Here is a 14,543-nt window from a genome sequence, read left to right as displayed (position 1 = left end):
GCTCCCTCTTTTCCGGTGTCTTGGGGATACCTGGTTTCTGTTTGCTCCTCATTTCAACTCGACCCCCCCCATGCCTCCAGCTTCCCTGAAGTTTAGGGAGACCAAACCCTGTGGCCCGCGTTGGCAGCCACGGGCTGCTGCCGCAGTTCTTGAACGGGTGTAGCGTTCGAGCTCTTCAAAAGTGTAAGATCTAGAACAGACGGCAGACGCATGATGAAGTAGGGCCTTGTTTTAAAGTAGAACTGGAAACGCCTACTCCTTTAACAAATGGACTATACAGGTCACCCCTCTCGCAGCCGGTTTTTTTTCCCCACTCCTTTATGAGGCAGTTATCCACAGTGAGACGTGGGAGAAGGTTTGAGGCATTCGTTCAGGTTGGGATTAACCATTTGTACAGAATCTAGCAGTCAGATTTATTGCTAGTCAGTTTGGAGAGAAGTTGCCCAAAATAAGAAAAGTTAGATATACTTGAAAAGCATATTCAGTTGTGTCAATCCAGTTACCATGCCCGAATCTCTTATCCTTCAGAATTTAAAGTTCAAATTTATAAGCATAAAAATAAAGCCTTTCTCACCTGTTTTTAATTTTTTCTCTAGTGGCCATCGCATTCTACCTTGTACTAAAATCATTTGTATACTTTTTAAAATCTCTTCTGTATGGCGAACTTTTTTTTTAATATCCCACAATGTGAATAGCAGTATCTTGCATACAGTAGGTGCAGAATGTTTTCTAAAGTGATCGTCGCAGTTAGAAGCACATGAACACATTTGAAGACCAAAGTGGGTAATAAATGAAATAAAGTTCTAAATTGTTGTTTATTTTCTCTGACTGTTGAATATTTTATTGTCATCCTGAATTACATGCTTTCTCATGATAATGTATGTACTTTTGTCAAAAGCAATGATGTTTTCTGAACTATTTTGTGTTGGAAACTAGGTCAGGGTCTCTGTCTAAAACTTGATTAAACTGAATGTAAATTAAGATACAAGGCAGAGACCCTGATATATTTGCAATTGCTCCTGATATATGTGCAATTCTTGCCCTCAGGTAGTTCACCATCTAGTAGAGGAAATAATCTTGTAGGGCTATTAAGGTAGGTGCTGTAATACAGTGATGTAAGATAGCAATTGGATTGTGTATAAAGTAGAGCATTAATATAGAGGAGAATGATAACTGGGGGTTGGGAACTGGTTAGGAAATGTCAGAAAAGGCTTTCTAGGTGGAGACGTTTTAAACTGTAGATAGGACTTCCCCAGGTGAACAGTGGAAGGGACAATACAGTCCAAACACTGGATATATGTTTCAGTAGGGTGTATTTCAGGAATTGTAATCAGTTCTTGGAGGGTAAACAGTCTTCAGTTCTGCCTTCTGTATTTTCCTCCTTGGTTCTCTGCTGTTCTCCACAGTGATTATTTAAATCTTCTTTATCCTTTTCAAACCTTTTCCTTCAAGCTCAACAAATGACTTTCAGCTTCCCTGGGGAGAAAAAAAGGAGCCATCAGATGTGAACTTTCTCCATTTCTTGCCCATCAAAGCTATAAATTTAACTTCAACCTATAACCATCCATTGCACCTTTTTCCCCTTGCCTTTTCAATTGCAACAGAAGTGGAGTCTCTGCTCCTTTCTTTCTTCTTTTTTTTTTTTTTTTTTTTGAGACGGAGTCTGGCTCTGTCGCCCAGGCTAGAGCGCAGTGGCGTGATCTCGGCTCACTGTAAGGTCCGCCTCCCGGGTTCACGCCATTCTCCTGCCTCAGCCTCCCGAATAGCTGTGTTACAGGCGCCCACCACCATGCCCAGCTAATTTTTTTGTATTTTTTAGTAGAGACGGAGTTTCACCGTATTAAGTCAGGATGGTCTCGAACTCCTGACCTCGTGATCTGCCCACCTTGGCATCCCGAAGTGCTGGGATTACAGTCGTGAGCCACCATGCCCAGCCAAGTCTCTGCTCCTTTCTAAGGATAGTCCCTCCTACTTTGCTCTGGATTTTTTCTTCCTGTTTCCTAGGGACTCAGTCACCCTCAATCTATGCCATTGAAATAACTTTGCAAGGTTTCCAATGATTTTCTTGCACATACGACAAATGGACACTTTTTTGGTCCTTTCCTTTAACTTGTAATAGCATTTAATTCCTTTCTTGAAATACTTTTCTCATGTGGTTTATGGGTGCTGTGCTTTTAAAAAATTCTTAATTCTCTAAGTGCTCTTTTCCAGGTTCCTGTAGATACTTGTAGTTCAGTTTGTTCTGAATTAAGCTGTCTCTGTTACCCCTCCCACCCCCAACATTCCTGAGGAAGTAAGCATTTCCAGCAGAAACTTTCATTCACTGTATTAGGGATTTGGCTAATGACAGTATCGAATTGATAGGCTTGGTGAGCACAGATGCATAGTATGAAAATTGGTGAGGTGTTTATGATATGCCTCCTATAGGAATGAGGAAACTATAAAAGAGAAGCATTATATAATTCATCTCTTCAAAGGCTGTAAGCCCTCAAATGCCACATCCTGTTGTGTTTGATCTTTGTAAGCTCTGTGATACTACTACTACTAACTTTCTTTATCCCTTCTTTTGGCTTTTGCCATTCTTTTTTGTTTCTCTTTCTTTCTCCCTGAGCACTCTTTAGTCTCTTTGATTGCTTTCATTTTCTCTCTCCACCCCCAACTTTCCTATCTTCCTCATTTTTCTGCCTTTCTGTGCATTCTAAAACTTTTTTTCCTAAATCATCTGGTCTTTTCTGTGGTTTCAGTATGATCTTTACCTGTCTTCTGAATTATAAAACTATATTTTTAACTGCCTACTGGACATTTCTATCTTAATTTTATTATGATATGCCGTTCCATAACCTGTATGGACATTTCTATTTTGATAGTAAACAAGTAGTGCCAGTTCTATAATACACATGAAAACCTACATATGAACAAATAGTACAAGTTTTACATATGAAAAAATGAAATGGAATCACTTTTTCTATTCTCTCCTAATCTTTTCCTCTGGTAGTCTCTGTATCTGTGTTTACTGTGTTGTTAGGTAAATGTGTGCTTGTTCCCCTTGTAAATTATGAATTCTTTGGAGGCAGAGGTTTATGTTCGTCTTTGTGTGTTCAGTGTCTAGTGGTCTAACTTAGTGTAAAACTAAATTTCCTATATCAGTTACTTAATCAAGAAATTTGGGAATCATCCTTGTTTGTTTTATCTGATCACCCATTTTCAGCTTGTCAGTAAGTCCTACATCCTATGCAGTGTGAATATTTGTCAAATTTGTCACTTTGACGTTCTTAGTGCCACTTATTCAGGTCTTATTCAGGCCTTCATTATGTCACTTAGGCTGTTAACATAGTACTTTACTGGCCTCTGTGGTTGTATTTCTTGGGTATATTGTTAATTGGCTTTGTGGGAAAATAGAAAAAGCCCTGATTTTGTAGTGTTTGCTGATTGCCATGGTGTAAATACTCTCACCATCGTAGATTTTAAGATATCTGTGTGAAAGGTCAACTGGCTCAGAGAATTCCTGAAAATTTAACAGTCAGTGCTCAAGAGCCGGAAGAGGCAACTTCAGCACATTGCTGTGTGACTAATCCTTTTTCCATCATCCTCTATACAGCTGCCAGGATTATTGTTTTGGAACATAAAGTTGATAGTGCAGTTTCTTGGCTTAAACGAGATATGGTTAAACATTTTGAATGTCTTACAAACCTCTTTTCAAACTGCCCTCCAACCTTTGGAATCACATCTGTCATTCTTTACCATTTCTGCCCAATATACACGTGCTACGATCTAGACACACTGAAATCAGTATTCCCCTTATTTCTCAAAATATGCCATGGCATTTGCCACTGCTGAGCCTTCCCTTTGCTTGGAAGCGCTTTTTTTCATTTGTCTGGCTGACAGGATTCTTAGTTCTGAGAAGCACTTGGCAAATTAGAAGGAAATGTGGTTCTCAGACTTAAAAGTAGCCAAGTAGCAGTTTCCTTCTTTCATTCCACTACATTTTAAGAGTAATCAAGAGTATGAGACTTTATTTTTGTTGTTGTTGTTACCAGAATGATACTATCAGCTGATGTATAGATTTGTTAATTCATGGAACGTGCCATGTGTCTGGTATTGTTCAGACACTGAAGATGAGTTAGCAAACAAAACAAAGACCTTCTTTCCCTCTTGGAGCATACATTATAGCGGATGTAGACAATTAGGTTTTCTTATAAGTACTCTATTTTGCTTGTTTCATCATCTCTCCGAAGGCAGCTTTAATTGTATCTACTATATCATTAGGAGATTTGGTACATGGTTACCATGAGCTCCCTTCTGGGTATCTATTTTTAACTTTCAATTCTCTTAATTTTTCTTTCATCCATAGATTTGTGGATTTCTATATTGAGGGATATCTTTTTAACACCTAGAATTACTTCTGTTTTCTGTCTATTAGGGGCCTATTTTAAACAACTTTTCTTTCCGTTAACATATTTCACTCATAAATCCTAAATTTCAGTAACACCTATAAATTTATATTTCCTATTGTTACTAAAATTCCAAATTCACTTTGCTGTAACAGTATTTGTGTATTGATCTAGAGATATCTGAGGCCATAAATATTTTATATATATAGCCAATTTTCCTGTTGTCTTTTCACTGGCAATGATCTTGTTGTGTTGCATTAATAGTTATAGCTAGTAGGTTTTTTTTTGTTTTTTGGTTTTTTTTGAGATAGAGTCTCGCTCTGTTACCCAGGCTGGAGTGCAATGGCACAATCTCGGCTCACTGCAACCTGTCTCCCGAGTTCAAGCTATTCTTCTGCTTCAGCCTGCCGAGTAGCTGGGATTACAGGCACCTGCCATCATGCCCAGCTAATTTTTGTATTTTTGTAGAGACGGGGTTTCACCATGTTGGACAGGCTGGTCTTGAACACCTGACCTCAGGTGATCCACCCGCCTCAGCCTCCCAAAGTGCTGGGATTACAGGCGTGAGCCACTGCGCCTGGCCAGTAGTTATGTTTTTAATCTCTTTCTCAATGTTATACTTCTTGTTGGGTCATGATAAAAGTAAGCATTAAGCAGTGTAGTGGGGTGGTTCAGAGTATGGGATCAAAATATGTTAATTATGATTATCATTGTTCTGTTGTTTAATAACTGGTTTAGTACAGGGTAATTAAGGACTTTTCTTTATTTTTTCCCCAATCCAGAGTGTTATAGTGACTTTTTAAACGAAGACTTTGATGTAAAGACTTACACTTCTCAATCTATTCATCAAGCTGTAATTGCTGAACAACTAGCAAAACTTGCCCAAGGAATCAGTCAGTTGGACAAAGAACTACACTTACAGGTAATTCTGATTTTCAGGGTCCCTATGGATATTTAGCCTAAAGTGATAATTTAGCATTTTTGTAATCTTATTAAATACAAATGCATATTTACATGAAGAAGTGCATACTTACCAGTGTGACTTATTTTTCAAAGTAAATTTTTGAAATTTTCTGTAAACCACTTTTTGTTTGTTAAAAAACTAATATACCACCTCACCAAAGCCTTTCATTCATACTTCCTGTTCACCACCTTAACTGCTGTGCAACGAATTTAGTGGGCAAAAAATAGGATGTGTTCGATAAAGATAATAGAAAATGGAATTTTGGAAGTAAAACAATGTGAATAAGAAAAAATTGGGATGTTACATTGGCAATTCATACTTTATAAGCACAAAATGTACCATTTGCTGAAATTACAGAAAGTTGATAAATGTTATTCTGAGTAGGATACAATATGAGAAGTTAGGAGACGGGTCCTACTTTTAGCTATGCTGTTAACTGACTTTAATCTCACTTAATGTCTTTAAGTCTAGCTTTTTTGTTTGTTTTTTAATCTATCAGATGGGTTGGAGTAAGCAAGAGGAAGAGGAGACTGTAGTAGATAACTTTGAAGATTCCTTCCTCTCCTAAAATTGTGTAATTTTTATAGGGCGATTTTATGGTATAATTTCTAGTGTTGCCTTTGATAGAGTAGGTATTTAATACATATTTAAATGAATGAACATATGTATGAAACATCAATCGTTTACCAGGAAACATAGATTTGGTATAACCTGAGACATATCCACTTGATTTTTTTGTGTGTCTTAGTTTCTTTGAGTGGCTTAGATAGGACTGGGATGACTTCTAAGGTCATTTTAACTCTAAAAGTCTGATTATATATAATTTGATTTCAATCTTTATTGGCAGATACTTAGAAAACACGTTTAGGCCAGGCGTAGTGGCTCATGCCTGTAACCCCAGCACTTTGGGAGGTCAAGGTGGGAGGATCACGAGGTCAGGAGTTCCAGACCAGCCTGGCCAACAGGCACTACCCCATCTCTACTAAAAATACAAAAATTAACTGGGCGTGGTGGCGGGTGCCTGTAATCCCAGCTACTAGGGAGGCTGAAGCAGGAGAATCACTTCAACCTGGGAGGTGGAGCTTGCAGTGAGCCGAGATCGTGCCGTTGCACTCAAGCCTGGGCAACAACAGCAAGACTCTGTCTCAAAAAAGAAAGAGAGAGAGAGAGAGAGAGAGAGAGAGAGAGAAGTTATAGTAGCCTAGGATGTGAAGTAGAGGAAGTCTGGGAGTCTCAGTAGTCTATATCAGTGAGATGTCTAAAACTGTAAAATATTTACTATTAGGGTTTAGTGCAGGAACTAGAAATCACTCTAAGAAAGACACTTCATACAGAGAGTTTGGATACTTATAAAATTGTTGGGTGAATAGCTAGTGGACTGAGTTGAAGGAATTACCACAGATACAATACAGAGGCCTGGAAGTACCTGTTCTTACCTTCCATGCCAGTGCTAAAATTCTGCTTCTAGATACCTGATGACTAAATACTGGAGTGGTCAATGTGGTTCTCTTAACTGTGTCTAAATTCTCAGGTCTCAGAACCTTTATTACTAGCTGAAACAGTAAGCTTTCCTCTCTCTCTTTCTCTTTTTTTTTTTGAGACAGAGTCTTGCTCTGTCACCCAGGCTGGAGTACAGTGGTGCAATCTTGGCTCACTGCAACCTCTGTCTCCCGGGTTCAAGTGATTCTTTTGCCTCAGCTTCACAAGTAGCTGGGACTACATGCGTGCACCACCACACGTGGCTAATTTTTTTGTATTTTTAGTAGAGACAGGATTTCACGATGTTGGCCAGGCTGGTCTCAAACTCCTGACCTCAAATGAGTCACCCACCTCGGCCTCCCAAAGTGCTGGGATTACAGGTGTGAGCCACCGTGCCTGGCCTAGCTTTCCTCTCTCTTGTCTTCCACAACTCTTGGAAAAATCATTTAATTGGTTGCAAGGGAGTCTATGAAACTATAGTTTCAGGCTTTTTAACCTTACCAAAGTATTACTAGTGATAAAAGAGAATAGATAATTTTAAGAAAGTTTGTCTTGTTAAGATGGACATATTGAGGACTGTATCCGTAGACTGGGAAAAATTTGGACATCTTCTGGGAACCTTACAAGTAACAGACTGAGATGACCAAGGGTAATACTTTGAGTAGATACGAGAGAAAGATACTTGACAGAATGACAGTGATATCTGAAACAGGACAAAGTGGAGGATTTAGGGGTTCCAGTGAATTAATCTTTGGTGATTAAGAACTTCAGTCAGCAACCTAGACATGAAACTTCATATTCATTGGAATAAAAGGCACACAATAATAAGGATTCCTGCATTATTCTAAAGATTTGAATGATTTCTTGATGTTTCTGGGAATCTCTTGCATGTGGCCTTTAACTTGTAACCTTCTTGGTTTTTTTGTTCTGGCCATCTGCAGTGCCCTAATTTTCATAAAAGTATCAAACATCTATAGGGAAAAGGATTTGCTGTGGGTGTGTGACACTGGGAAACTGGAAGCAGAGAGATGTTCAGGTATAGGTGAGCACTGAGTGCTGTATCTTTCCAGAGTAGGATGTGGCCTTGGTGGTGCTGAATCAAATTCAAGAACAAAGAGAACCTGATGTTTGAAAATATTCTTTAAAGGGAAAACATAGTAATGTTGTGGCAACAATGAGCTGGTTTTGTACATTTTTTGGCACAACTCCACTTGTGCATTTCATTAAGATAGCAAGGGGCTTACCTGAATGTTTGTGTTCCCCTAACATTCATATGTTGAAACTTAATCTCCAATATGATAGTATTAAAAGCTAGGGGCTCTGGGAGGTGATTAGTGCCCTTCTAAGAGAGGCCCGAGGAAGCTTGTTTGCCCCTTCCACCATGTGAAGATAGATACAAGGTACCATCTATGAGGAATGGGTTCTCACCAGATGCTGAATTTGCCAGTGCCTTGTTGTTGGATTTCCCAACCCCTAGAACTGTGAGCAATAAAAATTTCTTCTGTTTGTAAATTACCCAGTCTAAGATATTTTGTGTTTGTAGTCCAAACAGACTAAGACAGGGCTAAGAAAAGGCTTTAACTCCTCTTGCTCTGTGTTGAACTGTAAATGTATGTGTGTTCCTACTTATAACTCATCTCAGACACACCTTAAAAACCTGTGTTTTTTCTTTTGTATTTGTATTTGCCTCATTTCTACTCCAAGCGAGACCTTCCATTCTACATTGTGGTTACAAGGAAAAATATCTAACAGAGCAAAAGCTAATCATTTGTTTTTGATTTTCAGGTTGTTGCGAGACATGAAGATTTACTGGCACAAGCAACTGGGATTGAGTCGTTGGAAGGTATATTTCTATTAACTGCTAGAGATTATGTAGGACTAGACCAGGGATTGGCAAGCTTTGGCAAGCTACTTTGGATGGGAAGTATTTTAGACTTTGCCAGCCACATAGTCTCTGTTGCAACTACTAAACTCTGCCATTGTAGAGTGAAAGTAGCCAGATAATATGAAAACAAATGTGTGTGGCTATGTTTCAGTAAAACTTTAGTAAAACTTTGCTGGCCCCTGAGCTACATGGTCTGGGTTCAAATCCTTGTTTTACTACTTACTAGGTGTTTGACTTTGGGCAAGTTAGTTAACCCTTCTCTGCCTCAGTTTTCCTATTTGTAAAAGAGTATAGTATGTACTAACATAGCATTATTCTGAGGATTAAATGAATTAGCAAGATACTTAGAACAATGCCTGCACATATTTAGTGCACCTGTGTTAGTTAATTAAAACAATAAAAACATCAACAATACCAGAGTGGGTAGTACTGGAAGGAGGCTGGAATTTTTTTCTTATTTTTGCCTTTCTTGGAGCCTTTTCTGCAACTCTTTTTAATGAAAGTATAGTCGAATAATAATTGGATTTTTATTTTTACAAATCTGCTTATTTTTGTTTGACTAAATATTTTATGAATTTTTCATTCCCTCTTGATTAAACTACATCTCATAAATATGAATTGTTACTATTGTGTTTTACATTATTGTGATTACTATTTTTAATCATTGTACATCAAAATAAAGATAAGTGGTTTTTCCCTATGTTGATCACATTATTGAGAGAGGATATTGTTTTCTGTGATGTAATATTCTGTAATGCTTCCCCCAGTATTTCTTATGTACCAAAAGATATTAACTTATTCTCAGCATGTACAGTATTTCTAAGATACCCTGATGAAGAACTTAATATTTTTGGAAATAGTTGTTTGAAATCTGGAATACATATCTGACTAGGTTCTTAGGAAAATTAAGAAGCTCTAAGTACTGATTGACTTAGTACTGGAAATTAATTATTATTTTTAGTCATTTCAACTTTTATTTTAGATCCAGGGGGTATATGTGTAGGTTTGTACCTGAGAATATTGTATAATGCTGAGGTTTGGGATACAAATGATCCTGTCACCCAGGTAGTGTGCATAGTACCCAACAGTTAGGTACTCCCTCCTCTAGTAGTCCCTATTGTCTATTGTTGTCATCTTCAAGTCTATGAGTACCCAATGTTTAGCTCCCACTAATAAGTGAGACTGTGTGGTATTTGATTTTTCTCTTCCTGCCTTAATTTGCTTAGGATAATGACCTTCAGTTCTATCCATATTACTGTATAGGACATGATTTCATTCTTTTTTTAAGGCTGTGTGGTATCCATGGTATATATGTACCATGTTTTTAAAATCTAATTCACTGTGGATGGGCACCTAGGTTGATTCTATGTCTTTGTTATTGTGAATAGTGCTGCGATGAACATATGAGTGCATGTGTCTTTATGGTGGAACAATTTATTTTCTTTTGAATGTATATTCAGTAACAGGATTGCTGGGTCGAATAGTAGTTCTGAGTTATTTGAGAAATTGTCAAACTTCTTTCCGCGGTGGCTGTACCTTCCCACCTAGAGCATATAAGCATTCCTTTTTCTCAGCAGCCTCACCATCATCTGTTGTTTTTTGACTTTTTAATAATAGTCATTCTGAATGGTGTGAGATGGTATCTCATTGTGGTTTTGATTTCTCTGAGGATTGGTGATGTTGAGCATTTTTTTAATGTGTGTGTTGCCTGCATGTATGCCTTCTTTTGAGAAATGTGTCTTTTTGTCTTTTGCCCACTTTTTAATGGAGTTGTGTTTTTGCTTGTTGAATTAAGTTTCTTATAAATTCTGAATATTTGACCTTTGTCAGATGCATAGTTTGCAAACATTTTCACCTGTTCTGTAGGTTGTCTGTTTATTCTATTGATAGTTTTTTTGGTTGTGCAGAAGCTCACTAGTTTTAATTATGTGTTTAAATCTCATAATATTTTTATACATTTCTGAGAGCAAGTAATACTTTAATGGCAATTTTTAAAACATGCTAGTTTTTTATTTATAAGGATGGCATGGTAGTACATTGAGTGTATATAGGTCTAGATGAATCACCACAACAGAAATATTTCTCACTGTGGCTGTTAAATATGTGTTCTAGTTCTTTAATGTGCTTGTTTTTCCCAGGATGTTCTTCAAAGATTAAAATATTTGAAATACACTGCTAGACTGAATTAGAATGATTATGTCTTGTACAAGTGTGTAGAGTACAAAGGTTGGCTACTTTATTCCTATGATTATCTCAGAATATTCACTAGATTATTTGAACATAAAATATTGAAGTGTAGGCCAGGGTGCAGTGGCTCACGCCTGTAATCCCAGCACTCTGGGAGGCCAGGGTGGGAGGTTCACTTGATCCTGGAATTCAAGAGCAGCCTGGGCAACATAATGAGACTCTATCTCTATAAAAAATAAAACATTAGGTTGGCATGGTGGTGCATGCTTCTAGTCCCAGCTACTTGGGAGGCTGATGTAGGAGGATTGCTTGAGCCAAGGAGGTTGAGGCTGCAGTGAGCTGTGATTGTGTCCCTGCCCTCCAGGCTGGGTGACAGAGCAAACCCTAGACCCTGTCTCAGAAAATAAATAAAATAAAAAACTTTAAGTGTGAATTGCTTAGTATTCATTTTAGCATGATGTGTCTTTCTAAGTATTTACTAGAATGTTATTTTGAGATGCTGAAAAATAAGTGTGGTGTATATACATATTAGAAAAATTGAATATTATTTTAGCATCTACTTCATCTGCTTTATTCTCCTAAATATGTAAAATTTTTTACCATGTAAGTAGTTTGGAGGTATGTTTAAGCCTATTTTATTTAAAAATGTTCTTTTTTAAAATATTCTTCCAAATATTACTTTGAGAATTTGCTAGGTTTCAGAAAGCTATAGCAATAGAGTTTTTGTTTTCATGGAATTTTGAGAAATATTTATTAAGCTTGTAATATAAAAAGAGGTAGCCTCCCATCCTGGCTAACATGGTGAAACCCTGTCTCTACTAAAAATACAAATAATTAGCTGGGCGTGGTGGTGGGCGCCTATAGTCCCAGCTACTTGGGAAGTTGAGGCAGGAGAATGGCGTGAACCTGGGAGGCGGAGCTTGCAGTGAGCTGAGATCGCGCCACTGCACTCCAACCTGGGCAACAGAGCGAGACTCCGTCTCAGAAAAAAAAAAAAAGTAGCCTCATTCATTTATTTTTTCATTCAGGCCATCAAATAGTAATTAAGAACTTGTTAAGTACTAGGCACATGTGAACGATAGACAAAGTCACTGTCCTTTTGGAACTATGTTCTGGTCCTGGAGGTAGATTGAAAAAAAAAGTACGGATAGAAAACAGGGCTGGGCATGGTGGATCATGCCTGTAATCCCAGCTACTTGTATGCTGAGGCATGAGAATTGCTTGAACCTGGGAGGCAGAGGTTGCAGTGAGCTGAGATCATGCCACTGCACCCCAGCATGGGCAATAGAGTTAGACTGTATCTCAGAAAACAGAAAGAAAAATTTTATTTGTAAATTCTGCAGAGAAATGAAACAGGTGATGGGGATGGATGAAGGCGAGGGAAGGCCTTTTTGAGAAGATGACATTTGAGTCAAGATCTAAGATAAGGAGGAGCCATCACGGGAAGATTTGGAGAGAAGACTGAACAATAAATGGGAAAGCAGGAATTAACTTGCCATGTTTGAGGGGCAGAAAGTAGCCCAGAATAGTGAAGGAGGGAGAGAATCGTAGATGAGGTTCTTGGGAAGGAATTTGGATTTAATTCTAAATGCAGTGGTAAACCATTGGAAGAGTTTTTTGTTTTTTGTTTTTGTTTTTTTTTTTTGTTTTGAGACGGAGTCTTGCTCTGTCTCCCAGGCTGGAGTACAGTGGCCAGATCTCGGCTCACTGCAAGCTCCGCCTCCCGGGTTCACGCCATTCTCCTGCCTCAGCCTCCTGAGTAGCTGGGACTACAGGTGCCCGCCACCTCGCTCGGCTAGTTTTTCGTATTTTTAGTAGAGACGGGGTTTCACCATGTTAGTCAGGATGGTCTCGATCTCCTGACCTCGTGATCCGCCCGTCTCGGCCTCCCAAAGTGCTGGGATTACAGTCTTGAGCCACCGCACCTGGCCAACCATTGGAAGAGTTTAATCAGGTTATTGTATGATGAGATTAATACTCTGAATAGTTTACTCTGATAGCTCTATAGAAAAAGGCAATGGTGGAAGCTTCCAAACTAGTGTCCCTGATATTAGAATAGTTTAAGTTGATGATGCCTTGGATTAGAGGGGTGGCAGATGGAGTAAAATGTAGGCAAAGCTGATAGGATTTGTTGATGGCAGATGAAAGAGCTGATGGAAAAAAGTCACCATGAGTTATTCCTAGGATTTTGGTCTCAAAAATTGGATAGATAGATGATGGTATGAGTAATGGAGATGTCATAGCCTGGAGAGAAGTGTGATTTTTGATGGGTTGCAAGGTAGGGCATAAACTATCTTGGGTATCTTAAATTTGATGTAACAGTAGGAAGAGAGAGAAAGAGGGCAGAGAGATAGGGAATGAGAACATAGGCAGATATATAAAGAAAATCTTTTTACATAGATATATGTGTATACGTCTGTATATGTGTGTGTGTGTATAAAATCAGTATTTTATTGAACAGAGCTATTTAAAACTTTGGAGTTGAATGAAATTCCTGAAAGATTGTAGATGGAGAAGAGCAGATGGCTGAGGATCACATCTTGGGGTACTCCAGCACATGTAGAGGTCTGCCAGAGGAGAAGTGGGAACAACTAATGAGATAATAGGAGACCCAGGAAGTGTGTTGATTTGAAAGCCTAGACAAAAAAATGTTTCAGAAAGGGAGTAGTCAACTGCTGTGAATTTCTGAGAGCTTGAACAAGGTTAAGACAGAACTAACAATAGAATTTGGCAACTGGTAGATTTCTGGTGACCTTGATAAGATCTGTTTTGGTGGAGTATGGGTGGAAACCCATTGAGACTGGGTTGTGGAGAGAATATGATGTAAGAAAATGGTTATAAGTAACGGCAGTTTATTCTTGGCAGTTTGTGGTGAATACACCACAAAACCAGCGCAAAAGTGGGAATCTTTGGTTCAGAGAGGATTCTGTTGGACTAAACTGTGTTATTATACTTGTATGCTGATAGGAATGTTTATTTGTTCTAACATTACTTCACTTAAAATATGACGACATGTCTATACTTAAATTTAGCTATTACTATGCTTTCAAAACAACTATGCCAGTTGGATATAGAAACTGAATTTTAAAGAATGGCCTTCAAAATAATTAAATATCTGTACTAATTGAAAGCCTAAATAATAATATTTAAGCTTGATCTTCCTGAAAATATTTTTCCAATTTTGTGAAAATTTCCTCATGTTGTAAGCCTAGAGAGTTGTAGATTAAGCTGTGGGCTATAGTTTTAATATAGGAGTGATGGGGCAAAGGGGATATCATGGAGGATCAGTCATACTTTTTTGGTAATGTATTAAAATATACGTAACATAAAATTTATCGTTTTTAGCATTTTAAAGCATACAATTCAGTGGCGTTAAGTACATTTACAGTGTTGTGCGACCATCCTCACTATCTAGGTCCAGAACTTTTCCATCACCCCAAATGGAAACCCCACATCCATTAAGCAGTCAGTTTCCATTCCCTGTCAGGCTTCTTTTGTGAGGCAAAGATTGGAGGGGGAGACCAGTTACAGGCTTTTACAGCAGTGTGGGTAAAAGATATTGGTTGCTTGGATTAGGATGGTGACAGAAAAAGTTAAAATTATATATGCATGTATTTTCTTTTAATTAAACTTTTTA

At 38.1% G+C, this 14,543-nt stretch overlaps 1 protein-coding gene across 2 annotated transcripts in view; it reads left to right on the top strand.

Moving 5' to 3' along the window:
• Positions 1-14,543, top strand: part of COG5 (component of oligomeric golgi complex 5) — a 365,256-nt gene that overhangs the window by 1,047 nt on the left and 349,666 nt on the right. For both annotated transcript variants that reach the window (XM_025381265.1, XM_025381264.1), the window contains exons 2-3: positions 5,174-5,313; positions 8,620-8,677. In XM_025381265.1, the coding sequence (XP_025237050.1) occupies positions 5,174-5,313; positions 8,620-8,677 (198 nt within the window). The remainder of the gene's footprint in view (positions 1-5,173; positions 5,314-8,619; positions 8,678-14,543) is intronic.

The sequence above is a fragment of the Theropithecus gelada genome, chromosome 3 (assembly GCF_003255815.1).
Source record: "Theropithecus gelada isolate Dixy chromosome 3, Tgel_1.0, whole genome shotgun sequence".
NCBI classification, from domain to species: domain Eukaryota; kingdom Metazoa; phylum Chordata; class Mammalia; order Primates; family Cercopithecidae; genus Theropithecus; species Theropithecus gelada.
The sequence above is the reverse complement of the archived record's forward strand: the minus strand, read 5'-3'. Positions and strand labels throughout refer to the sequence as shown.